The sequence below is a fragment of the Vulpes vulpes genome, chromosome 12 (genome assembly GCF_048418805.1).
Source record: "Vulpes vulpes isolate BD-2025 chromosome 12, VulVul3, whole genome shotgun sequence".
Lineage (NCBI taxonomy): Eukaryota > Metazoa > Chordata > Mammalia > Carnivora > Canidae > Vulpes > Vulpes vulpes.
In genome coordinates, this window is record NC_132791.1 from 115,906,254 (window position 1) to 115,922,408 (window position 16,155).

At 55.2% G+C, this 16,155-nt stretch overlaps 1 protein-coding gene across 3 annotated transcripts; it reads right to left on the reverse strand.

Annotated features, from left to right (window-relative positions):
* Nucleotides 1-1,932: 1,932 nt before the first annotated feature.
* On the reverse strand, nucleotides 1,933-15,648 carry ABCG4 (ATP binding cassette subfamily G member 4). 3 transcript variants are annotated; one of them, XM_072729548.1, is made up of 15 exons: nucleotides 15,573-15,648; nucleotides 14,538-14,787; nucleotides 10,116-10,233; nucleotides 9,856-9,988; nucleotides 9,671-9,721; nucleotides 9,310-9,455; nucleotides 8,079-8,202; nucleotides 7,835-7,949; nucleotides 7,517-7,659; nucleotides 5,961-6,059; nucleotides 5,590-5,758; nucleotides 5,392-5,492; nucleotides 4,150-4,308; nucleotides 3,868-3,986; nucleotides 1,933-3,715 (listed from the first exon to the last, which is right to left on the reverse strand). In XM_072729548.1, the coding sequence occupies exons 2-15, from the start codon at nucleotides 14,773-14,775 to the stop codon at nucleotides 3,490-3,492; spliced, it is 1,941 nt and encodes a 646-aa protein (XP_072585649.1). In that variant the 5' UTR covers nucleotides 14,776-14,787; nucleotides 15,573-15,648; the 3' UTR covers nucleotides 1,933-3,489. The 3 variants fall into 3 exon arrangements, with proteins under 3 accessions (XP_072585649.1, XP_072585648.1, XP_025854864.2); XM_072729547.1 differs by having other exon boundaries at nucleotides 15,494-15,635; XM_025999079.2 differs by lacking the exon at nucleotides 15,573-15,648 and adding an exon at nucleotides 15,105-15,289.
* Nucleotides 15,649-16,155: the final 507 nt, after the last annotated feature.

The following is a 16,155-nucleotide window of genomic DNA, read 5'->3' on the forward strand; positions in this document are numbered from 1 at the left end:
CACGGCTCAACACCAGCTGTTCCCCTCCCTGCTCCCAGTGACTATGCCAGCCATGTAGGCTTTATTAACAACATATAATTTGACTGGCCTCTTGCAGACACAAGCACCATGAGTCACGCTGTGGGCATGTGCTCTGTCGTCTGATGTCAGGATGGGGCACCAGGTCCTGGAGACCCATAGCATGGAGAACTACCTGAATCATCTCTGACCCCTAGCCTTTCACACAGGGCCTGACACAGAAGGTGGCTGCACCGGAAGGAAATGACCTCTGAGTCCAGGAAGGGCTGGCCCTTCGGGAGAGCAGACCCATTTCAAAGCATGATTGGCCGGGCAGAGGGCCGAGGTCAGCCAGTGGGACGGGTGGGACAAATCGCAGGTGGCTCACACTGGCAAGAGCATGGTATCTGGAGAGCTCGCTCAAGTTGCTTTTCCGAGCCTTGGTTTTCTTCACTGTGAAAGGAGGAAATGATAATGCTCATCCTAGCAGCCTCATGGGGTTATTGTCAGAATCCAAAGAGCTTTCTTTGCAAGGATGTGAGCTGCTCTACAGATGTTCTCTGTGGCTGAATGGCCCTTACTGGCTCCAGAATGACTGTTCGTCTCCTTTAGCTCCCAAGGGCACTTATAAAAGTGTGTGTTTATAAATGTTTTACTCTTTTAGGAGTATTTACATTTTGAAAGAGAAAGTAAAGATGAAGAATCTGAAGAAAGACTATTTCATGGTGGGATTTTGTGCCCGTGGACTTTTAAAAGCCATCTGCAGTTACCACTGCAGAGAAAAGATGGCTCCCAGAATGCCCCCTAAAGCTAGTAGAGTTCCAGAAGCTAGGCTCTGACTTCTTCCCACTTCCCACTACCACCCTGAACACCCCCCTACCATGAGAACGTCCATCCCCAGGTAAGCACCCCTCCAGTAATAGACCAGACCCTCATCTCTGCATGCAGCACTGGCAGGATGTTCCTGCCACCTGGTAGGGTTGATGCCAGTCCTCTCCTTCAGTTCCCAGGCTTCAGGATCAGTAAAGAAGAAGGTGAGACAGTGTGCTGCTTCTTGGATCATCTTACCACAAGCATTCAAGGACTTGTGGACAATTGCATACTCCAAACCTCAGGCCACCAAACCATCTGCGGTCCTGGTAGCCAATGGCTACCACCCTGCTAAGTGTGACCTGGGGGCCAGAGAGCTTTGGCTCCAGAGTCTCTCCTGCTCCTCACTGCCCTTCATGACCACTACTATACCCCCCAGCATAGGCACAACCAGGGCTCAGTGAATTCTAAAGAGAGAGACATGTATCATTCGGCAAGAACACACCCATGCAACAGACCTAGGGCACCCACACACAGCTTGCAGATCCACTGTAGTCAGCATTGTTGGCCAATGCCAAGAATGAGGAGTCTAGAGGCCGAAGATCTGGTTCCCAGACCTTGTTTCACCCCTATTAGCTAAGGGTCCTTAGGCAATTTACTTAACCCATGTGTCAGTTCTCTTGTCTGCAAAATGGGTTGTCATGAGAGATAAAGCAAAGTGGGCATGGGATTCTCTTGAGATTATGAACATGAAATATCTGTAACATATTAAAGTATAATACAGGTATTTCATAGGATACACATTCACTGGCTTGACAAATACTAGCTTACCATCCCACAAACTCCCTAAAATTCTCAGACTTTTTTTCTTAAAATATTGTATTTATTCATGAGAGACACAGAGAGAGAGGCAGAGACATAGGCAGAGGGAGAAGCAGGCTCCCTATGCGGAGCCCGATGAGGGACTCTGATCCCAGGACTCTGGGATCGTGACCTGAGCCAAAGGCAGATGCTCAACCACTGAGCCACCCAGGCATCCATCCCCACAGATTTCTTTCAAGTGTTTTGAAGACCCACCATAGACTATGGTACCAGGCGCCACAGCCAGACACATTTACACATGCATACTGTATAAATATAGGTTTTATTAATAATGGGTGAAGTCCCACAAATACAACTGGCATCTCTGGGTGATGGGGAATATCTGTGGCAGGGTAAGAGAAGAAAGAGTGGTATGTGCACAGGAATAAGGGGGGGTGGGGTGGGGGAGAACCCTGGGAGGCAGGAAAATCAGAAGTAGCGTGAGTCTGGACCTACCACAAAAGCCAGACATGCTCTGTGTCTGTTGCTCTGGTGCCCAGGGGCCAATGTGGCTGATGGGAAGGCAGGGAGGGTATGGAGAGACCCAGATAGGAGTTTGAATGAGCAGCAGGTGGCGGGGCAAGGGGGCAGCGGAGCGAAAATGCCAGCTTGACGCACAAAAGAAGGGCGATGGGGTGGCAGTGGCCGAAGCCAACTTACGCCCGTGCGTGTGCCTGTGTTGGCTCCTGAGCTCCAGGGAGCTACTGTCTGTGCCACCCTTGCTTTGGAGGGAAAGGAAGACTCAGGGATAGACACTTGCAGATCCCAGGACACCCTGGGTGGCACCAGCCTCACCCTTATAGTCAAAGCGGCATCCTCAGAGGGGTTGGCACTGCCCTTTCTGCAGCACCCACCACCGCCACCACCACCACTACCACCACCACCACCACCATGCCACCACTGCTCCTCCTCAGAGCTGTAGGGGACAGTGAGTGTGTGTTGGGGCAAGATTGCCTGTTCGCATGTATGTGCCTGTAACTGGAGAGGGTAGGGAGTGTTGCAGGACCGAGCAGGAGAAGCAAGAAAGGAGGCTTGGTCTTCTCCTACTCACGCCCCAGAATAAAGTGCATTCTCCAGTTCCAATGGCAGGTGGGAGAGAAACACAGACATTATTGCAGAGGTGCCACCAGACCCTACCCCCGCCAAAGGGGACAGGGAAGGGGATGGGGCATCGCATGGCCCCAGGCCTCTCCAATCCCCAGGATTGGGAGGGGATGGCCCAGACAGGAAACCCAGCTTCTGTTCCAGCAGATTGTCCAAATCAGCCAGGTCTGGGGGTGGGGAGAAGGTGAGGAGGAGGAAGAGACTTCCAGAGCCTTCCCTGCTCCATTCCAATGTCCAAATGGGACTTCCAGGGGACCCCACCAGGGCCCAGCCCTGGAACCCGAACCTTAGAACAGCCCAGTTTACAAACACTTGTGTGGTAGGGACCCCCCAGAGGGGGCCACTTTGGTCAGTTGTAAATGGGGGCCTGGAGAACCTAGGGCTCCCAGGCAGACAACAGAGGAGGGTGCCGAGGGCAAGAAGGAGGGTGGCAGCCTCCTAGTGGTCTTTGCATGCAGATGTTGGAGAGAGTAGGGAGGAAGCTACAAACTGCATCAACTGGGGAAGACTCCTGGGCATGGCAGGGAGGGCTGGAGCCCCCATGGCTACAGCCACGGCTGGGAGCACAGTCCAGCAACCAACCCGTGGAGGAGCTGAGAGAGGGGAAGGTGGCTGCACCAGCAACCAGTGCCAAAGTCTATAAGGTTAAAACAGTCCCAGAGGGCTGGGGCTGGGGGCTTCCACTGCGGGGGCTGGGGCGCAGGCCCGGGCAAGCCTCTATCTCTCCGACTTGACCCGGTAACGGAGCACAAGGTATGCCAGCAGCCGCAAGGCCAGGAAGAAGATGCCCAAGACCAGGAAGTCCAGGTAGAGCTTGGCATCCTCCACATCCAGTGCTCGGAGGATACTCTGTGGATTCTGGAAAGGGCAGTGTTCCTCCAAGCAGGTCAGATCTTCTCGATCCATGCCATAGATGGTGAGAATCACACCCTCAAAGCCATACCTGTGCACGCGGGGACATCAGAGCAGGATACAGAGCATAGGGTCACTGTTCCCTGGGCAAACTGCCAGGGCCCAGCTGCAACTCTCTCATCCCTGCGGCCCGGGCTCCTGCAGGGAGGAGCAGGGACAGATGGTGAGGGCAGGGGCACTGACCTGACATAGGAGAGGTAGGAGCTCCACTGCAGGTAAGTGGGGATGGTCTTGAAGCTGACAAAGAAACCGGAGAACAAGAGGACAGGGATGGCGGTAACTGGACCCACAAAGGTGGCCACCTGGAGGGGAGGGAAGGGGACCATCACAGAAGTGACCGGGACAGACCCAGGACTGGGGAGGCCCACGGTTTCCCCCCGATTTATTCCACTCCTTAGGTCAGCCCCTGCTTCCTCCCACCAGACCCCAGCCCCTCTTAGGATCCCCAGGTGCCAGCCCTCCCACCTGTAGGGAATTGGAGGCAGCTCCAATCAGCAGCCCCAAAGACTGGGCCACCAAGGCTGTGGCTGTGGCCAGGGCTGAGAAGAGCAGAAAGCGACTGGTTTCTGCTGGCTGGCCTGTCATCCAGTACATGATGCTGCAGTACACCACCGGGCACACCACCTGGGGAGTGGGCACAGGTCTGAGCAGGGAATGCGAACCATGGTGGCCCAGAGCCTCCATTCCAACTGGGCAGGAACCCCTAGAAGAGTTCTTCCTAGAGCAGCCATGCTTAGTCCTGTCCCCATGCTCTATGCTGTCCCGCCAGGCTGACACATGTCCTCTTGCTTCTCTACTGGATGACCCTCATTCATCCTCCAGTGTCACCATTTCCATTAGGCCCCTTCTGACCGGTTCAGACATGGTGACATCTCCATATTTGAGCTCCTAAACTGGACCAGCTTATTCTTTATATTGCTGATGAGTTAACTCTACATGTGGACACATCTTGTCCCCCTCAGAGCTACCACCTGCAGGAGGCCAGAATCCAAGCCTGGCATGGGATAGTCACGCAGGCTGTTCCCTATATTAGGGCACCTAATCAGGAGGCCACCAGAGGCCGAGATCCAGCCGTGCTCTTCTCACGAAGCCTTGCACCGTGGCATGTGCAGCATCCACCCTGAGGAAGGGGCATCTTTTTCTAATTTGCACACAGCTGCCCTACAGATTACTGGTGGCCCCAGATCTTGGAACAGAGAGCTAGTGGCAATAAAACCAATCCAAACCACCTATTGTTGGGCATTTTAGTACATGCCAAGCAATATTCTAAGTCCTTTCAGTGTATTAACTCTTGGTTTGTCACAAACAGTTCTGAAGTGGATCCTCGCATCTTTCTACCTTATAGATGGGGATATGGAAGCAGAGAGAGACAGAGCTAACAAGTAGCAGTAAGGCTCTAGTGCCCACTCTAGCTACCCTCCACTGCCGTGGCTCCGATTTACAGAGTCATTCATAGGGTTATTATTTTCATTATTCTATGGTTGTCATCAGTTGTTCCCTCATGAACATAAGTTCCACAAGCTCAAGATCACCTCTGTCTTATTCGTTTGCTGGATCCCGGTGCCTGGCCCAGAGCCTGGTGTGCAGTAAGTACTCCCCACCTATTTGCTAAGTGAGGAGGAAATGAAAGGACAGCAGGTGACAGGGTTGAAGGAGGCAAGCAAGCAAAGGCAGAAGAAGCCAGACAGGAAGGAGGAGGAGGATTACCTGAAAGGGCACATCGGCCATGGTCTTAGCCAGGTAATATGCTTTGAGGCTGTACCAGTAGTTGAGATGCTCCCTCATGAAGACCGCCATCTCTAAGGGGACTGAGGACACGGGCAGGTGAGGCCCAGCTGGCTGACATCCTGGCCCCGACCCTGAGCCCCTCTACCCCCAGCCCCCACCCAGGGCAGCTCAGCTCACAGGTGAGCACAGTTGGCATAAGGGCAGCAAACATGAGGAACAGCATGGAGAAGAAGAGGCAGCCGGTGTTGTTGAAGACCTTGCTGGCATCGTTACCGATGTGCAGGTAAAGGAGACCAATGAGCACGCCGATTACCACGTGGGACACAAAGCGCAGGTGGGTCAGGACCTGAGTGAGGAGAGGGGATGGGCCACAGGCCAGGGATGGGCAGGCCACACTGGGGTAGGAACTCAGAGCTGCCCTCACAGACACATAGACCCACAGAGCCTTGGGAGGCTGCTGGCTGGTGGGAGGGGGGCAGGGTGCATTCCCACCCCAGCTGTTGAGGTCCTTCACCCCCCCAAAGCCTTCCCCCAACTTGATGCCTCACCGTGTCCCTGAGGATGGACAAGAAGGTCCTCTTGAAGAGGATGCAGAACTGTGTGAGGGTGCTAGTGGCAAAGGTGTGGCTTTCAATGGGATCCACTTCCTGGGGAGAGGACATTGGATCAGGTGAGCCCACCCCACCCACCCACCACACACCCAGCTCAGTGATGGGAAAACTGTTGAGCCCTTCCCCAGGCCAGGGGTCCTCCAGTCCTTTCTGTACTGATGGAAAATTCTCCACCATTGAGTGGTGTGCCTGGAAGCTGGCCTCAGGGTCGTGATTTGGAGTGAGATTCAGTGAGAGAGAGAGACAAGGAGTGAGTAAAAACTTGAGAGGGAGGAGAGAGCCAGGACATCGAGGACACCTGTGGGGGCTAACAGTAGAACAATCACTCCTCTTCTTGTCTTTACTCCATCAAGAAACATTTACCCAAAGGGCATAGTACCTTTACGCCACCAGTGTCACAATCATAATTTAACAACGATCATAATGATGGCAACTACAACCAGCCTTTCTGGCTTTTGAAGCTGGCATCCATCTTGTCGGTTCGGATGAAAGCATGAACACCAGAGGTCATATGGCCCCCAGGCACGGTTGGCCCAACCCCAGGACCTGTAGGAATGGAACCCCACTAGCTTACAAGTGGTGCATCAGCACTGCCCTAAAGATAGCATCACCAGGCAGACCAAATAAAACCTCTAATATAAAGACTAAGGATATGTTTCAGGTTTCAAGTCTCTTGAGATGGAAAAGACCTCTAGGGTTCAGACATAACAAGCACTGGAGCACCTGCTGGCATGACTTTATGGGTCTCTGGTCAATGACATCCACCTTCTTTTTTTTTTTTTTTTTTTTTTTTTTTTTTGACATCCACCTTCTTAAGAGACCCTGGCCCCAACCTGTGGCCTCAAAAACTCTCCCTTGCAAGCCACTGGGGAGTTTGAGACTTCTGAGCCCCTCTTCCGAGCTCCCTGTTCTCCTGGGTGGCCCTCCGCCAGTAAATTGCCTATGTCCTTTCACTTCACAGGCCCACTGTCTGTTTTTGTTGACTTGCTACACGAACTCTCCTTTAGTTTGGAGACATTTTCAAGGGTCACAGTATCTCATTTAGGAAAAAGAACCAACACCAAACAAACACCAGCTGTACCAGCGACGGTGCAAAGAGGTTTATGCGATGATCTAGTTAGTCTTCCCAATAACCCTGGGGGGAAATGTCATCACCTCTGGGCTGGAGATGATAGCAAGACACATGGGCGCCCATGAGGCAAGGGACAGCATTGGGTTTGCTTACCAGGTGGCACTGTGTACCATACTGAGGACACTTAGTAAGAATTTGCTGAACAAATAAATGAACGAGAATGCCAAAGCTCAGAGGTTGACCAACGTGCCCAAGGTCACGCAGCTATTAGCAGTAGATCTATTCCAAGTTCTGGGGTCTTCCTAGCACCTAATAGTTGTGATGCCTCTAGGGGACAGTCTCTTTGGCAGGGCCATCATCCATGGTCCCATCTACCCTCCCCTTCCACTTTTCTCTCTCTGCCCTCTCTACCTCTACTCACCTGAGGGCAAGGGGGGCATGGGGTGGGGACTTCGTTCTTCTCAGGGCTGCTCTTCTTCTCAGCCATGGCACAGAGCCCATTCTGTACAGCCCTGAACAGCATGGGGTTCAGGTCTCCATACTCTCCAGAGGCCACTTCGATGACTGGGGGACACAGAGGGGAGTGCTTGGCTAAGATCTATCCTTGGTTCCCAAGGGCGAGCCAGGCCCTCCATGGATGGGGGAAGGCAAGGGACAGTGAGACCTCCCCAGGGAGGCCCAGGTGCATGATCCAATCCCCCAGATTTGGCCCAGCACCGTACCCCAGGCCCCCACTCACTGAAATCAGCCGGGTTGTGGTAGGTGGGGCAGTGCAAGCCAAGCCCCTTCAGGTAGGGGATCAGGTTGGTGACCACGCCCTTGAAGATGCACTGACCTTGACTCAGGATGTAGAGCTGAGGCAGAAAGGGAAGGGTGAGGAGAACACAACCAGTGGATGAGGCAGGGCCCCACTAGCACCTCTACTGACACTCTCCACTCTCCCCATGGCAGGCCAGTCCCCTGTGATGCCCAGGCCCCCTCACCTTGTCAAACATCTCAAAGAGCTTGGCACTGGGCTGGTGGATGGTGCAGATGATCGTCCGGCCCCCCTGGGCCAGCGACTTCATGAGGGACACCACTTGGCAACAGGAGGCACTGTCCAGACCACTGTCCAGAGAAAGGCCACCAGGGGGTGAGGTGTGGTGGGCAGAGCCAAGAGAAGGGAGTGTTTGGGGTGGGGCAGCTGCTACGAAGGGGAAGGAGCTGGCAGGAAAGGAGTCACTCTGGCCGTGCCCGATAGCCTGTACATACTAGATGATTTGGGCGTTTGGAGATACCAAGAACCCCAGAGCGCCCCTCAGTCTAACAAGCAGACATGGAGTGAGCATCTATTGAATGGCAGACACTGGGATCACAATGATGGGCAACTAAGACACAGACTCTGCTTCAGAGGGAGAATGAGTGAACACAGATCAGTCAGGAGGATGCGGAACAAGCCGCAGAAAACACAGGATGACAAAGAGGGGGGAGATTCATATCTTTGGCCCAGGGGCTGGAGGGCGGTCAGAGAAGTTTCCTGAGTGCATGTGGAAGAAGGAGGAGCTAAGCCAGCTGACAGCATTAGGGCAGGCGTGGTGGCCAAGGGCATCCCAGACAGGAGACACAACATGTGCAGAGCTTAGAGGCATGAAACACATGGCTGGCCCAGGGAATTATAAGCAATTCAGTGTTATTAGAGCATAAAATACAAGACAGCATGAAGCAAGACGGGAGGCTGGAGAAATAGGTTCAGCCCAGGCCCTTGTAAGTCCTCGGACTTTATTCTGAGGGCAAATGGGACTGGCTGTGTGTTTTCAAACCGGGGAGTAGGCATGGCCAGGGAACGAGGAGTCTGGGGCAGACAAGCAGACAAGCAGGCAAGAGCTGATGACGTCCAGAACTTAAGTACTGGCACCAGGGACGGGGGAAGGGCAAATCTGAGAGAAAGGAGGTAGAATCAGCAGGATTGGGTGACTGATTGGCTGCGGGGAAGAGAAGCAGAGGGAGACATCAGTCAAGGAGGACATAGAATTCCTGCCTACGTGAAGGATGGGGCTGCCACGGCAACAGGATTGGCAGGGATGGATGAGGAGTAAGCCCTTCTCTGGGCCCCAGGAGGCTGCTGGGCAGGGACTTTGGTCTCCAGCAGGGGAGCAGATGCAGCCTCCTGGCTAAGGCTAAGGGCTAAGGGCTGAGGGAGGGGGCTTCCTGGTGGGAGAGGCCAGGAAGAAATACCTGGTGGGCTCGTCAAAGAACATGACGGGTGGGTTGTTGACCAGTTCCAGGGCGATGGCCAGGCGTTTCCTCTGCCCACCAGAGAGCAGGGCTGTCCTCGTGTGGGAGCAGGACATCAGGCCCAGTGCTGTCAGGATCTCTGTCACCTGGCCCAGCCCCCCCACCACCCGGCCCAGGTCAGCTTCAGAATCTCTGCTCCTCCCCACCCCCATGCCACCCCAATTTACAGAAGCTTTCCCTTGGGTCTACTTGGCCTCCAGTGTCCCAGCCCCCAACTCAGGACCCCACAACTCCAGAGCACAAAAAAGGGCACCTGTCCTGTCCCCCCCGACCCCACCCCAGCTTCCTCTTCCCCACTCACCAGCTCCTTCTTCACCTCCTGCTTCTCACTCAGCTTCAGGTTAGCAGAGACCTGAGGCCCAGAGAGCAGGCAGGTCAGAGATGGGTGGGAGGAGGGCCCTGCCTTGACCCCTCTGCCACTGAGGAGGATGGGGACAGTAGACAGACGCCGGGGCTGGCAGAGGGAGCCGGCCCCCCAGCCCTTACCATCATGGCTTCCAACACCGTGAGGTGCGGCAGCAGCATGTCGTCCTGCATGATATAACAGGACATCTTGCGGAAAGTCCTCAGTTCCCGCGGCCTCCCGTTGACCAGGATCTGCCCCTTCATTCCAGACTCCCTGAGGGAACATTGGTCGCAGATGGAGGTGTCGAGGCCACTTCAGAACACCTTCCATGCTCCCCAGAGGATCCTCCTTTCTGGCTCCTGCCCCATCCCTCACCTCCCCCACCCCCACCCGCCCTCACCTGTATCCTGCCAAGATGTTCATGAATGTGGACTTGCCAGCCCCTGAGGGGCCCATGATGCCAATCAGCTCCCGGCGGCAGAATTTACCCGACAGGCACTTGAGGAGGGTCTTATAACCTGCGGTAAGGGAGGAAGGGAAGAACTTCTAAACAGGGTTCCAGGGCACCGAGGCACCCAAAACTCTGAGGAGTGGCCCTGGCTGTTAGTGAACTAGGCAGCCCCCTACTCAGGGAGGTTGGTCAGGATGGAGGAACAAGCTTCCAACTGGCAAGGGTATTCACACCCTCTGCTCCTGTTCCCCGAGAGCTGCCCGCTATTAATGTCAGAGAACCAGAGGTGACCACACCCTTCGGTAGGCCATGAAAGAAACCTCCACACCTCACGGATGGGCATGGAGAGGGATCAACCCTATCAATGACCCTGCTCCCCTTATATAAACATAGTCGTCATCCTCACTCCCTCTGGGAAGACTTTGCCAGGCATCAGCCTGAGTGAGCTAGTTAAACGTCCTCTGTGTTCCCCTGGCACTTTGCATATGCCAGCATGTTTGCTACTTGAGGTCCCTGTCTCTCACCCCTGTCCCCCAGGCTCATAAGTCTGTGAGCTACTTGGGGACAGAGTCTGTGTCTTACTCATCTTTGTCACCTCAGCAGACTGGCATGTACTAGCCGCTCACTGAGTGTTCTCTGAGTGCGTGTTCCCAGCACTTTTGCCTCATTCTGAAAAAGCCTTCTTCTTTGGGCTCTCTTGACCCCCTAGGCTCCCTTCTGCAGCCCCTAATATGGCTCAGTAAAATCTTATGGTTCATCCATTCACTGGGAGGGAGCAGATGCATTAAGAGCACTGATCTGGGGGCACCAGGTGGCTCAGTGGTTGAGCCTCTGCCTTTGGCTCAGGTTGTGATCCAGGGTCCTGGGATCGAGTCCCACATTGGGTTCCCTGCGGGGAGCCTGCTTCTCCCTCTGCCTGTGTCTCTACCTCTTTCTGTCTCTCTCATGAATGAATAAATAAAATCTTAAAAAAAATAGGAGCACTGATTTGGAGTCAGGTGGACCATGGTTCAAATTCTGGTTCCATGGGGACCCCTGGATGGCTCAGTGGTTTAGCGCCTGCCTTAGGCCCAGGGCATGATCCTGAAGTCCCAGGATCGAGTCCCATGTCGGGCTCCTGCATGAAGACTGCTTCTCTCTCTGCCTATGTCTCTGCCTCTCTCTCTCTCTCTCTCTCTCTTTCCCTCATGAATAAATAAATAAAATCTTAAAAAAAAATTGTGGTTCCACACCTAGCAGCTGTGTGACCTCAGGCAGGTTGCTTAACTTCTCTGAGCTCCAGGTCCCTCATCTGTAAATGAAGATTATAATATCTATCTCAAAGGGTTATTATAAAGATTCAATGAGATAATATAAGTAAAGTCTATGACACAGCCCTTGGCACACAGAGTACATTTAAAAAGTGACATTTTACTATTAATTCTATTTGACAAATGCTTATTGATATCTACTACATTCCAAGCTCTGTACCAGACACTGGACAAAAACTGAAGAAGACACATTTCCTGCATTTGAGAAAGTCACGGTCTAGGTTTAAAAAAAAAGATGGAAAACATCTCTGAAGAGAGCAAAAATAAGGATTATAACAGAAGCACTAATTAATGTACAATGAGAATGTAGAAAACAGAATTGAGGAGGGGCAAGGGAAAAATTAGGAATGACTTCATGGGAGAAGTGGCATTTAAGCGAAGTCTTGAAGGCTGAGCACCCTTCAAAAATGGAGAGGAAAGTCAGAGGCTCTCCAATCCTTGGGAGGAAGAGCTCTGCTACATGAGGGCATATATATAACACAAGCCAGGAAGCAGAGGTCAGAGACTACACAGAATCACTTGTGGAAACAAGGTGGTAGAGAGGAAGGGAGAGGGCATGAGCTGAGCCCTGCCTGCTATGCTTGCAGACCTGCTTCAGTGAGGCAGAAACACCAAGGCCCTACTGGAGATTTGCTCGCTATCACCATTCTCCGACCCCCACAGAGCTCCTTTTCCTCTCCCCTCTACCTCTTTAAGCAGAGATAGTGAAGGGATGTGATATTTCACCCTCCCTCCACAGCACCCAGCTGTCCCTCTGGACACATCCATTCAAAAGGAGGCTCAGCTGCTGTCCACTGTGGGGTCCCCCTCACACCAACTGCCTGGACAGTGCTTTACAATTTACAAACTCATTACTTCCACTGCTGCTATAGCAACATGGATGAGCCAACTGGGACCCAGAGACATCCAGTGACTCACCCAAGGTCATACAGCAAGTTCTTTCCTGGGAGAGAGGGAGCCATAGGTTCCATTGCCCTGCCTCAGGGATTAGCACCATCAATCAGAAAGACGTGTGGTTGTGTACTCTAGCAACCGCCTTTCAGAGCGACTCGCAGGAAGTGATTTCTTTTGCAGGGGAAGAAACAGGCCATGATCAACCTTCCCCTCATTTAATCCCACCCAAGCACCAGACTGAATACTGATGCCTAATACAAATATCTTACACTTGCATTTTCAAGCATTTTCACAGATAGCGCCTTGGCTAAGCTTCACGACACACCTGCGTGCTGGCGATTCTTATGGCCCCAGTTTACAGATGAAGAAAGTGAGTCCAAGAGAGGGTAAGCAGACAGCCCAAGGTCATCTAGCGGACCCGGTGGCTAGGAACCCCATCTTTGAACACCTGCTCTTCCGCAGCTGCTCATCACAGGAGGGGCCTGCCAGGCCTCCCAGATAAAGACACACCAGAGCTCTAGTCCTGCCTGCATCAGTAACTTTCTCGTGATTTTGTCAACTCACTTAATCTTTGAGGACCTCCATTTCCTCATCTAGAAAACAAGGATACTAATAACGCCTCCCAAGGCATAATAGGGTTATTGTCAATATTAAGTGGCATATTTAATAATAAGTCATGGGAAAGTGCTTTTGAAAACTAGAAACGTCATATATCATTAGAGGAGATGGGTGACAAGTCCTTACCTGGGCAAGGCAAACACCGCCCTCTCTACCCGCCCCTCGCTCTTCTTCCCCTCTGCCTACCATTAATGGCTTTCTGTCATCCAGACAAGGGGAGAGGGATTCCAGTCAAAAGACAAGTCAAAGAGAGGAGGACAGAGGGCTAAGAAAAGGCAAGAGACAGAAGAGACACCAAAATGGACAGTAGAGAGCATAGGGCTAGCAACGTCAAAGGCAGGAAGCACCTGGTCAGGGGTGCCAATCTGGCTGGGGGTGGGGGTGGGGTGGAAGCAGCTGGTCCATCTAACTACATTTCTTTCTTATCTTCATATCTCCTTAAAACTGAGGAAAAACAGAACTATAGGAATAATGCCCACCTCCTCATTTGCCCAGAGCTGGTCTTAGGGCCAGCAGAGGCTGAGCAGCGGCTGCTCAGGGACAGGGTACCTGGCAGGGGGTCCAGAGGCCTCAGATTCTATTGACTCAGGCCCTGTGACTTTTTGGGTCACTCAAGAGAGTGAGGGTGGGGAATGCAGAGACAGCTCATGCTCAGTCCTGCTCTGAAGCACCCCAAATTTATTTCTTAAATCTCGGAGAACAATGTCCCAGCTCCACCCCTGACCCACACCCAGCTCTGGGAAACAAAACAAAACAAACCCCCTCAGCTTCTCTATTCCCAGCTCCAGCTGCCTAGGGCAGGCGGGGGCAAGGACCCCAGGGGCTGGTGAGGGTTCCAAGGAAATCAGAGCCCCAGACCTTACCCACTGGCGCTGATGAGAGAAAAGAGAAGGAGATGAGAATGCTGTACCAGGGAAGTTAAGAGATGCAAGAATAATACACAGAGAGCTGGAAAACTTGGCTTCTGGTCCCAGCTCTGCCACTTATTGGCTGTGCAGCACTGGTCAAGTTACTCAACTTTCCGGATCCTCAGTTTCCTTATTAGTAACATGGGGATGTCACCTATCCTGCTAAACCTTCACCCTCCCTGCCTCGGAGGACTTCAGCAAGAATGAAGTAAGATGACAGGAATGAGAACATCCTTTAAAGTGAGCAGTGTTCTATACCTACAAGGATATTGCTAACCACTGAGGAGGGCTGCAATACAGCTCCCGATTTCTCATACCAGGCCCCGAAGCCCGGAATTCTACCTAAAATAAAGGCAGACTCCTCAAGGACCACTTAAGGACCAGAGGTTAGAGTGTCATCTTAGAGGAGGAAAGCTTCAATAGCCAGTTGGACCTAGTGTCCCCCAGTGCTCACAGGTGTGTGTGGGGGGGGGGCAGGAACTGGCCCGGCAACTGTGTGCACAGTCAGTGGTGGGTCGAGATTTCAGCTGCTCCCACAGAGCCCACTGGGGTGGAACTTGCGGAACAGGAGACACCCAGGCCTCCTGCTCTCTAAGAGACTCCTGGGGGCTCCACAGCTCCCCACCTGGCTGCCCCCTTACCCCGTTTGCGCCAGCAGGGCCCCTCCCGCACGGAGTAGGACAGCTCCACGAACTCGATGTCCACCGCGGAGCGCTTGGGGAGGTGGGAGAAGCGCTGGGCTTCGGTGATGTGGTTCTCCACCTTCTTCAGGTGCGTGGTCAGCATCGGGGGCTCCGCCCCGTCCTCCAACGCCACGGCCATGGCCACGGCCCCGGGTCCCAGTCCACAGCCCACGGCCTCCAGCGCCTTCTCCTCCATCACGCCGCCGGCCTGCAGGGAGAGGGCCTGCTCAGTTCGGGGGCAGACCCCCCGCAAGCCCTGGCTCAAAGCTCCCTTGCTTGCCGATGTTCCCCCACCCCCACTCCCCGCCTCCTTCGTAGGGCAGATCGGCTACTCGGAGCACCCCACTTCCCACCGCCAGAGCATCTGCCCTCTCCTGCCCCCCACTCCCCGCGTAGCCGCGCTCAGTCCCGACCTCTCCTCGGTCCAGGCAGCCCCAGCCCCAGCCCGGCCCCAGCCCGGCCCCAGCCCGGCCCCTAGAAGCCCTCACCCGCCCCCCCCACCCGCGGCGGCTCTAATCTCCTTACCCCGCAGGCCAGCAGCCCCTGGGGACTGGAGGGTTGGGGGGCGGGGAGGAGGGCAGGGGCGGCCGGCCGAGGCTGCCCGCTAGGAGGGCCGGGGAGCCGGGTGCGCGCAGGGCTGACCGGGGGAAGGCGAAGGAAGAGGAGGCTGCGGGCCTCCCGCCGCATCTCCCGCTGCATCCCCCTCCCCATCCCCGCGCGCGCCGCCGGCCGGCCCCTCCCGCCCGCGCCCCTGCGCCCGCGCGCCCCGGGCTCTCCCCACAGGCGGGCGCACCACCGGGCTCAAGACCACCCCTCCCCCGCCGCCGCCGCGCCCCCCGGGGCTCCCCTCCCCATCTCCCCGGCTGCCCAGCTCCCCAGCTCCCCAGCTCCCCAGCTCCCGCAAGCCTAGTCACCTTGACGCGCCCCGGGCCGGTGCGGACCGGGAAGCTTGGCGCTGCCGCCGGCCGGGGATGAAGACTCCGGGCTCCTCACCTGCCTCCGGCTGCGGCACCCGCGGCCCGGCTCCCGGTCCCGGCGGCGCGGGCCGGGGCGGGGCCGGGGCGGGGCGGGAGACTGGGGAGGGCCCGGGCCGCGGGTCCGCGGAGAGCTGACGGCGGGGGGGGGGGGGGGGGGGTGGTGGCGAGGGGCGCGCCCCGCCGGGGCTGCGCACGGCCGGTTCCCGGAGCCGGTCCCGGGCGCCGCGTCCTCCCGAGCCTCCCGGCCGCTGCGCTCCGCTCCCAGCTACTGCTCGCCGGCCCCGCTGTTCTTAAAGGGCCCGCACCGCCCCGCAGCCGGCGGGGGGCGGGCAGGGCGAGGGGGACAGCGGAGCCCGCGACACGGGAGCAGGTGTGAACCCAGGACTGGGGAAGGGGGGGCGGCGGAGAAGGACCGACGTGGAGACAGTGGGGAAAGGAGAGCCCAAGTCGCTCAGTGGGGACAGGTCCGTGGATTACAAACTAGACAAGGTGGTGTGCGTATAGGGTGGGGTGGGCACTGGGGTGCAGGTGCCATCACTCTCAAGGGGCTGTGAAGCTGTTAGATGTCTGCACCATTCCCCCACCAATTTCCCTCAGTT

Excerpts from the sequence above, each read along its gene's own strand:
- ABCG4 (XM_025999079.2), bottom strand. The coding sequence starts at position 15,278 with ATGCAGCGGGAGATGCGGCGGGAGGCCCGCAGCCTCCTCTTCCTTCGC. Across the intron at positions 6,060-7,516 it reads CATGCCCCCCTTGCCCTCAG|GAAGTGGATCCCATTGAAAG; the intron begins GTGAGTAGAGGT and ends TCCTCTCCCCAG. Across the intron at positions 5,759-5,960 it reads TGTCCATCCTCAGGGACACG|GTCCTGACCCACCTGCGCTT; the intron begins GTGAGGCATCAA and ends CTCCTCACTCAG.